General features: G+C 33.3%; 1 protein-coding gene across 1 annotated transcript in view; it reads right to left on the bottom strand.

The window, feature by feature from the left end:
* Positions 1–2: 2 nt before the first annotated feature.
* The window catches only part of RAB32 (RAB32, member RAS oncogene family), a 35,988-nt gene continuing 25,390 nt past the window's right edge, over positions 3–10,600 (bottom strand). Inside the window, exon 3 of the mRNA XM_089922104.1 lies at positions 3–1,930. Coding sequence (XP_089778230.1) covers positions 1,814–1,930 — 117 coding nt within the window. The 3' untranslated portion in view covers positions 3–1,813. The remainder of the gene's footprint in view (positions 1,931–10,600) is intronic.

Below are 10,600 nucleotides of genomic sequence, written 5' to 3'. Positions count from 1 at the left end.
CATAGTCACACAAAGATTTTTACAAGAAAGTTCATAGCAGCTCTACTCATGACAGCAAAAATTGGAAATAAGCTAAATGTCCATCAAGAGGAGAATAAACGAAATGTGATGTATTCAGTAATACCATTCAGGAGTAAAAAGGAATGAACGACAAATATATAAATAAATAGATAAATAGATAATAGATAAATATATAAACAAATGTATAATTATTATATAATAATTATATAATAATAATAAATAGATAAATCATAAAAACTTTAGGTTTAGCGAATGAAGATACAACAGTATTTACCATGGAATCCTATATATATAAAGTTCCCGGAGAAACATACAAGGAAACGGAGACAGAGGAGTAAAGGTGTGTACAGGTCCTCGGTGGGTTGAAATGAGATAGAAAGAAAGGAGATTTTGTTAGAAGTTTGAATGCTTGAATTTGTCACCTTAGTTTTTATTTTCTCTACGTATGATTATTTTTCTCTTCTCTCCCCAATATTTCTGCCACAGTTTATGTTCCAGTTAAATATCAGTTAACTTCAGAGACCCATATAAGCAAAGCAGGCAAAGACACCACAATCTAAAACATGACAGCGTTGGACCTCAGAAAAGTGTATTAAAATAGTTTCCAGGATTGAAAGAAAAAATATGAAATTACTGGAAGCAAAATTATCAAGAACAACAACAAAATGATTTTAGTTTAAAAAAAAGCCTTCTCCTTAAGTATGTTCATCATATATGATCACTTGATTTTGAAGAACAGTCCTTCCAGATAAATTGGGCAGGGATGGTTATCATTCTTTTTTTTTTTTTTTACGATTCAGATATTGAGGGGAGAGTGCGTTGGTAACTTGCTCAAAATTAGGTGTTTCCTCAGAACCATTCCCAGAAGACAGGTTGAACTCTGAGAGCACTGTGTTTCTCAGTGGACTATATGTATTGAAAAATGTGTGCTGTCAATCCGCAGAAACACATGTTTACATTTAACTCAACACTGGGATCTGAGGTAAAATCCATTAATCTAAAAGGAAATTGCCAATGCGATTTTATTCCACTAATTCATTTTGACCTATTATTTACAAAAGACTCAGAAACCAAATTCAAAAATTAATTCAACATATAGGAATTTCTATTCATAGTGTACTGAACCTAAATTTTTCTTTTAGGGCTGCTGGGTTTATTGTCTTTTGGGGTGGTTTTCTTTTGTTTTGTTTTAATCTAATTTTAAAAATATATCAGTGACATCATAAAAGTTCAATGTAAAACTCTTGAACATTCTTATGTTTTCATCTTATTCAAAACAAACAAATGAACACTCTTACTAAGGACATTCTAAGTAAAAGCTTTGTCTCCATGCTTGAAGTTTAAAGAAAAGAAAGCACTTTCAATCAATTAAAGGTACTTACAGATTTTTCACACACTTTTTGTCTAGAACCCAGTGGGATGTAAATTTAGTTCTAGAAAAGGGATCAGGTCTGAAAGCAGTCTTTTGAGTTGCTAAAACTCCCCTGGAAAAGTTCTGAGGAGAGATTGTAGACATAATCGTTGATACAGGTCAAATTTACTAATTTTCTGTTCATTCTGCCATCTGTGACACCTAACTTTTAACACACATCATTATGCAAGATGATTGTTTTGATGTTTGGCTACATAACAAACCAGCCAAAATTTCACAGCTTAAAACAACCATTTGATTACTCCTCACCGTTCTGCATGTTAATTGGGATCGCCCGGGTAGTTCTAGGCCAGAGCTGTCACCATTGGGGCCACAGCTACTGGGTGGCTCTATTGGGCTGGAACATCTAAGATGACGCACTCACATGGCTGTTGGTTGATGCTGGCTGAAGGCTGGGAGCTCAGCTGGGCATGTTGACGGCAGCACCTCACATGGACCCTCAGGTGGCTTGGGCTTTTCACCGATGGCAGCTGGGCTCTAGAAGGCGGAGTTTGAAGAGTGAGTGTTCCCAGAGGACAGAAGCAAAAGTTGCCAGTCAGTGCTCTAAAAGGCTAAGCCTAGAACTGGCACAGTGTCACTTCTGCCATTATCTATTACTTAAGCAGTCACAGGATGAGACTAGATTCAGGATGAGGGAAAATAAACTCTACTTCTCAAAGGAAAGCATTACAAAGAAATGGTGGCCATCTTTAATCCACCAAACCCCTTGTCAATAAATCCAGCTATGGATTACATAAACGGTGTTTTGAGGAAGAACATTTCTTATGCCTCTTCCATTTCTTCAATCTTTATCTCAATAATGTTATATGGCAAATAATGCCACATTCCTAATCAACCTATAGTCCACATTCTATGCTTTTTTTAAAATTGGAGATTGTTTACTTCTTTCTGTAAGGTACAACCTTAAAAGCACAATTTTAGCAACCATATTTGTTCCTTCATATAGGTTTTCCTTTCCCACTTACTTTCATGAAAGTAAAGTCAGAGCTGCCAGAATTTCTTTCAGATCGTAAAGAAAGATCTCTCTACCACTAGGCTATGTTTCCCCTCTCCAACAGCTACATCCCACACAGAGCATTAAATGTGAACCTGGATGACCTCCTTCATTATTTATTCCCGATTTCTAGCCTCTGCATGGTAAAATTATAACTGAGTGGGAAGCAATTTCTGTTCAGTTTAAGAATCTGTTGAAGTCATTCAAGTAACTTGCCCATAGCAACAGAGAGAAGCTACAATGTCATACTTGCAGCTTAATACTGAGCTCTGCAAATTGCACAAACATAATTTCCTTTTCTTTTTCACAAAGATGAGCAGTTCAAGTGTCAGAGCAGGTATGCTCATGTATGAGCAAACTCAATAAACAAAGTTATAAATGATAAATCTAAATTAAAGATTTAGTGTCTTCCCTTTCGTTAACATTTACCTCTTATTGGGAAATTCAATTTTAAAAAGTCCACCAAACTGTTATTGTGTGTAGTGTAGAGGAACTTATTATATGACACAGCACCTACTCTATGACTCTGTACTGACCCTATGACTGTCTTGATTGCTGTAGCTGTGGGGTGAGTTTTGAAATCAGAAGGTGTAAGCCCTCTCACTTTTTTCTCCTTCAAGATTGTTTTGGCTATTTGATGTCTCTTGCATTTCCATATGAATTTTAGGATCAGATGTCCCTTGCATTTCCATATGAATTTTAGGATCAGCTTATCTTTTTCTGCAAAAAAGGCAATTGGACATTTCACAGGGCTTGCATTTAATCCGTAGATAATTTTGGGGGGTTATTGTCATTTTAACAATATTAAGTCTTTCAGTCCATGAACACAGGATGTCTTTCTATTTATTTAGATCTTTCATTTTTTAAAATAATATTTTGTGGTTTTTAGTGTACAAATCTTATATTTCCTTGATTAAATTTATTCCTAAGTATTTTATTCTTTTTGATGTATTGTGAATGGAACTGCTTTGTTAATTTCATTTTCAGATTGCTCATTGCTGTGGTATAGAAATATAACTAATTTTTGTATATTGTACACTGATCTTGAACACTGACACTTTGCAGAGCTAGTTTATTTAAAACTAAAGCTACTATCGTTTTAGTGAATTCTTTAGGGTTTTCTGTATATAATATGTTTTCTCCAAATAGAGATAATTTTATCTTACTTTCCAATCTAGATGTCTTTTAATTCTTTTTTTTTTTTTTGACTAATTTCCCTGGCTAGAACCTCCAGTACAATGTTGAATGAAGTGGCAAAAGCAGACATACTTATCTTGTTCCTGAAAGCTTTTAGTTTTTCATCATTAATCATCAAAATCATTTAGGTTTTCAATAGTTGGCTTTTATCATGTTGAGAAAGTTCCCTTCTATTCCTAGTTTGTTGTGTGTTTTCATCAAGAAATAGTATTGGATTTTGTCATATGCTTTTTCTACATATATTGAAATGGTCATGTGTTTTCTTTCCTTTATTCTATTAATATGATGTTACTTTGATTATTTTTGCAGGTTGGACCAATCTTGCATTCCTGAGAAAAATTCCACTTGTAATGGTATATAATTATTTTTAATGCTGCTGGAATTAGTTTGCTAGAATTTTTTGAAGATTTTTGCATCTATACTCACAAGGGATATTGGTCTGTAGTTTTCATTTCCTGTGATGCTTTTTCCTGCCTTTGGCATTGGGGTAATACTGGCCTCATAGAATGAGTTAGGAAGTGTTCCGTCTTTCTCTGCTTTTTTTTTTTTTTTAATATCATGATGTTTTATTTATTTATTTATTGGCTGAGACGTGTATGCCTTTTTTTTTTTTTGGCTGTACTGTGCATCATGAAGGATCTTAGTTCCCTGACCAGGAATCGAACCTGAGCCCCCTGCATTGGGAGCGCAGAGTCTTAACCCTGGACCGACAGGTCTAAACACTGGACCGCCAGGGAAGTCCCCTCTTTCTGTTTTTTGAAAGAGTTAGTGAAATGTAGGCATTAATTCTTCCTTATGTACTTGGTAGAATTTATCAGTAAAGCCCTCTGGTCCTACACTTTTCTTTTTTGGCATTTGTTTGATTACTAAATCAGTCTCTTGTAGTAAGATTTTGTATTTCTCCTTTAGTTTAGAACAATGTCAACTTAATTTCAATAATATATAAAAACATTGTTCCTGTGTATCTCCATCCTCCACCTTCATGCTGTTATCAGAAATCACATCTTTATACATTGTGTGCCTGTTATCACAGATTTATAATTATTGATTTATGCAATTCTTTTAAGTCAGGTAGAAAAAATGAATTACAAACAAAAACACATTTATACTGTCTTTTATATTTACCTAGGTAGTTAGTTATCTCTATCGGTGTTCTTTATTTCTTCATGTGGATTTGAATTACTGTGTAATGTCTTTTTATTTCAGCCTGAATGACTCCAATAAACATAACTTTAGCAGTTGTTCTAGAAGTCTGCTAGTGACAAACTCTCATAGTTTTTCTTGATCTGGGAATGTGTTAATGTCACCTTCATTTTCAAAGGATAGTTTGGTCAGATATAGATTTCTTAGTTGAAAGTTTGAACATGTCATTCCATTGCCTTCTGGTCTCCATAGCTTCTAATAAGAAACCACTCTTTATCTTATTGAGCATCTCTTACACATGATGTATCATTTCTCTCTTGCTGCTTTCAAGATTCTCTTTGTTTTTGGCTTTGGACAGTTTGATTATGATATGTCTAGGTATGGAGTTTGAGTTTATTCTACTTAGAGTTCATTGAGCTCTACAGATAAATGTTTGTCAACAAATTTGGGAAGTTTGGACCATTATTTCTTCAAATATTCTTTTTTGCCCTTTTCTGTCTAGTCTCCTTCTGGGACTTCCCTTATGATCGTCAGTACATTTTATGATGTTCCACAGGTCTCTGAGGTTCTGTTCATTTTTCTTCATTCTTTTTTCTTTCTTTTTCTGGGACTTGGTAATTTCAATTGTGAAGTTCACTGATTCTTTCTTCTGCTTGCTCAAATCTGGCCTGCTGTTGAGACCTTCTAATGAATTTTTCATATCAGTTATTCTACTTTTCAATTCCAGAATTTCTATTTGGTTCCTTTTTATAACTTCTTTATTTATATTCTCTATTTCATGAGCCATCAGTCTCATCCTTTCCTTTAGTTCTTTATTCATGGTTTCCTTCAGCTCTTTGAACATGTTTAAAATAGCTAATTTAGAGGTTTTGTTTAGATAGTCCAATGTCTGAGTTTTCTCCGAGATACTTTTTTTGTTTCTCTGCATGCATTGTAATTTTTTCATTGAAAACTGAGCACTGTGAATCTTATAATGGGGAAACTCTGGAAATCAATTTCTCTCCCTTCCAGTCCCCCAGCTAGGTTTGTTGATGTTGCTGATTATTGCCGTTGTTGTTTGTTTAATGATTTTTCTGAACTAATTTTGGAAAGTATGTATCTTTTGTCATGTGTGACCGCTGAAATATCTATTCCACTAGGTTAGTAGTTAGCTAATGACTGGACAGAGATTTCCTTAAAGTCCTGGAGCCACAAAATAGCCCAGTCTTTGCCAAGAGGTTTGCCTTCAATACTAAACCATGAAGTTTAAAACTCTACCTTAGCTTTTATCTTCTGCTTCCACAGAGCCTTAAGAGCCAGAGTTAAGAGCTGGCACATAACAACCACCACGACAATAACTGATCCCTCACTGCTAAATCAAGGATGTACAGTGCCTAAGAAAGGTTTTATTTCTACCATTCAGAATAGACTGGAGTTGCTTTAGCACTTAATTTTCAAAGTCCTTTTGAATAACTTATGAAATTGTTATGTTCCCATATAAAGGATTCGTACCTTTTGTATATCAATGTTTTTATCTGATTGTGAAAGTAATACCACCACAGCATTCTTTTTCTAATCCACGATTTCCAGTTTTTTGCTTTTATAAACATTGCTGCAATGAATATCCTTGCAACATGAACTAAATTTACAAATTTCCAAGAATATCTGTAGGATAAATGGCTATGGGAAATTCAACGTAAAATGGCATTTGTAATTTTGATAGGTATTGTCCATTCGTCCTTTATATACATTTTGCCACCTTTCATTCTCTTCAGCAATGAGACGCTGTTCTGTCACACCCTAGTAATTTTAGTAACTATTTCTTTGGCCAATCTAATAGACGAAAAATGGTATCTTAGTGTAGTTTTGGATTTGCATCTTTGTGAGTGTGTTTCAGCATCGTTTCATCTGTTTAATGGTCATTTGTATTTCCTCTTCAATTAGCTGTTTCTGCTTATTCATTGCTCCTTTTCTGGTCTTTTTGACTTGTAGGAGGAGTTCTTTCAAAATCAAGGATAATAGCAGTTTAACTATGACATAAAATACTTTTCCAGGATCATCTTTTGAGTTTATTTATGATGAGTTTTGGCAATGTATTTATTTATTTTTGTGCGGTTGAAAGTAACAGATTTTGTGTCATACTTAAAAAGACTTCCCCAATTTCAAGATTTTTTAAAAATCTCATGTTTTATCTTAGTAATTTTTTTCATTTAAATTATTAATCTATCTGAAATTAATTTGGATAAAAAATTAGAGCTAGGGAGCCAACATTTTCCCCTAAATGACCACTCAGTTATCTCAACACATTTTATCAATAATCAAATTTTCTTTGCTGATATGAAATAACATCCCTTCATACACTACATTTCCAAATGCTTTTAGACTCAGTTTTGGACTTTCTAACCCTGTGATCTATCTGGCTATTCTCATGCTAATATCATTTTTAAAATTTCAAGGTATACAGTATACTTACTTCAGCAGAATATTGAATAACCCGTCTTTAACATAACAGAAGGAAATGTTGGTATGTAGAATTAAACATAAAATTGCATCAAAAATTTAGTGGCCACAATTTTATTATTAAAAATGCTTTAGTAATCAAATTTTAGAAGTTTAACATTATAATGCAGAGAAATAGTTTGTCAGTATCACCAGCAGCTAGATAGTTCCTGTCTACTCTACTATATGTAATCCGTCATACAAAATTGATGTTCACTTCAACTAAACAAACTGAACTTTCTTTTTTCTTTTTTGGTCTGCTCTTCCAGTACAGGTTACCGATGATGGTGACGTTGCTTTTTTTCCTTTCAAACAATAACTAAAATATGCATTTATTTCCCCCACAATTTCTGGACTTGAAGACTTGACTTATGGTGGTGATGATATTTCATTGACGCTATATCATGAAATAAGATACTTTCAGAATAAGATTCAGGAGAACACTTAATACCACTAACATTAAAAAAAAAGTTGTTTTTTGCACACCAGAATGTAATTCAGGAAAAAAAAAAAGCTTTTTTACTAATGTCTTCTAAAAGGAATTTTTACTACAATTCATAATTTGTGAAAATCTAAAAAATTCTCCTCTTCAATTATTGAAAATGGTTGGAAGACCACAGCACTCTTTTCAATGACATTGTTATTTAAATTCTTAGTTTCTACACACTCAAAACTAGAAAATTGCCTCATTACAACATTCTAGCCAAGTCTTTTGTTTTGAAATTTGATTAATGGAAAAAATATGTTTTGAACACTTGGTTTTTCTCTAAGACTTATTTTTCTTATTATTATTTAGATTCTTTATTATATCTGGCTTCAAGATTATCTATCACAGATGTCATTGTACATGATTTTGGAGTTTTTGTCATCTCAATTCTACATGGAGCAAAATTAACATCCTTTTTTTTTTAATTTTATCTTAAGAAGATTTGAAGATTTCTCAAAATGAACTTTTTCTTGAAGGAAGCTTGTTCTAAATGGAATCAAACAAATAAAACTTAAATGAAGCTCTTAAAGAATAACTTATTGTTATGAATACTAAATAGTAGATTAAACAGCTCTACAATGATCAGAAGTCTGCAACTGAGAAGCCCTTCTGCTACTAACAGCAATGTTTTTGGGTTCAAAAAATATTCTGAGCTTTCTCTGACCAATAATGTAAGTAGATGTGGTATTGGAGTGTGTATTCATTTCCTAGGGCTACTGTAACAAAGTATCCCAAGTTGGGTGGCTTTAAACAACAGAAATTTATTGTCTATAGTTCTGGAGGCTGGAAGTCCAAAATCAAAGTTTCAGCAGTGCCGTGCTCCCTCCAAAACCTGTAGAAGAATCCTTCCCTGATTCTTTCTAGTTTCTGGTGCTTTGCTGGCAATCTGTGGTGTTCCTTTACTTGTAGCTGTCAAGGAACTCCAATCCTGTCTTCACATGGCATTCTCCCTGTCTATGTCTTTATGTGGCCATCTTCTTATGAGGATACCAGTTATATTGTATTGGGAGGCCACCCTATGCCAGCACCTCATCTGAACTAATTACATCTGTAACCATACTATTTCCAAATAAGGTCACATTCTGAGGTGCTGGGGGTTAGGACTTCAACATTTCTTTTGTGGGGGACCTAATTCAATTAATAACAGGGTGCATCTGCCCTAAGTTCCTAATTCTGATGCATCTCTGGTTTAAAAAATAAATCTTGGAAATATGGTTGGTTATATAGCTGTTCCTTGGTAAAATTTTCACTGCTGTTTCCTTCCTTTTTTTTTTTTTTCTGATATCTTTGTATAAATTCTGATCTGGTTATAAAGTTCTGACATAGTTAACAATGTGATTTTTCTTAAAAATGCCAAATTATCTTGTTACACATCATAATGCTTTTTCAGAAGCAAGCGATCATGGTTATTAAATAGGACAATGATTTTGAATTCAACGTATAATGCCTCATCTTTATTTCAGACTTATTCTTTAAAGAGTTAACATTAATTTCCTGTAAACTAATGCTGCTTTAGAAATAATGAACTACAACTTTTTAAAGTGACTTATAAAACTAATGTTAGAACAGAGTTAACAAACTATGGCATATTGGATATTTTATTTAAAACATGAGGCCTGGGAACAGAAAGAAAAATTACATTTAAGGACCTAGCAGGATTTGGCTAAATTTCTTCTCTATATAAGCAGACTGAGTGGGTGCAGAAGCTCGTAGGTAATTCCATGTGACAGACCTATTTCATTTTCTCTTTCAAGTTCACCATTAACCTTGGTTTTAAAGGAACAAGAAGGCTTCAAAAATGTACTTACACATATGTCATTTAGTAAAGGTTAAAAGACAAACTCTTTCACAATATGCAGTTCCAAAAATATCACTACTTGAAGTAGCCATTTGGAAGCTTGTCCAGATCCTTAAGAAGAAAATAAATATCACTTCCCTTCTTTACCTGTTGATTTAATATATTACATGGGGAATTAGAGAGCAGAAAACTTTTAGTTGTCTCCTTTGAACTGTAAGTAAGGATTTTGGTGCTGACATTCCAATGGTAGCACATGCCTGCGCATGACCATTGATTTGAGTAAAGTCTTAGTTATCACATCAGATTCTGTCTGGCACCCACAATTCAGGACAGTCTTAAATAACAATGAGTTAAAGAGCTGGGTACAGGAGTGGATTTCATATACTCTTGATTCAGCTTAGGTTGGTTCATCCTAGAACTATCTTAAAATTTACAGGAAGTAAATTCTTCTTTGGGGTCCTTCATTGAGTCATGTAAAAGTCTGCTACAGAGTGAAGTGTTCATTTCATGTTCCCTTTATAGGTAAATTAAAGGGTATGGTGACAAAACATTGAAATATTATAATATATAAATTAAAATCATAGGAACATAATATTTTAAACTTAACATTGATTTACCAATCAGTCTTCATTTTATACTGAGATGGGTCTTTAAATTTTTGAATATAAGTTGATTTTTGGTTAACAGTGACCATTATTTTAGAATATAATATGCTTAGCTTTATATGTATTTAAGGAATGGCTCATTTATCTATCCTGTCATCAGTTCCTATTTTAATCATAATTCCTTTCTTTGTAGAGACAACTATTATACATATTACACATCAATTGCAACAGGCAATGAATTTATCATTAATCACCTTGTTAAACAGAATTGAATAGAAATATGCTCAAGTAGTACAACAAAAAATACCTAGAGTATATATTCAATTTTTAAAGGTGTTATACTACAAAAATTAGATTCTACTCCCAGCTATTATAATCATTCTGAGGCAAACTGGCTCGAAAGTACTACAGTACTTTACAGTACTAAATTTCCATATGAGAAAAA

Source organism: Delphinapterus leucas, chromosome 12, assembly GCF_059928025.1.
Source record: "Delphinapterus leucas isolate spDelLeu-1000000601 "Yukka" chromosome 12, BTC_Dleu_Yukka2, whole genome shotgun sequence".
In the NCBI taxonomy this organism is placed as follows: domain Eukaryota; kingdom Metazoa; phylum Chordata; class Mammalia; order Artiodactyla; family Monodontidae; genus Delphinapterus; species Delphinapterus leucas.
Note: the sequence above shows the minus strand (reverse complement) of the source record. Positions and strands in the feature narration are given on the sequence as shown.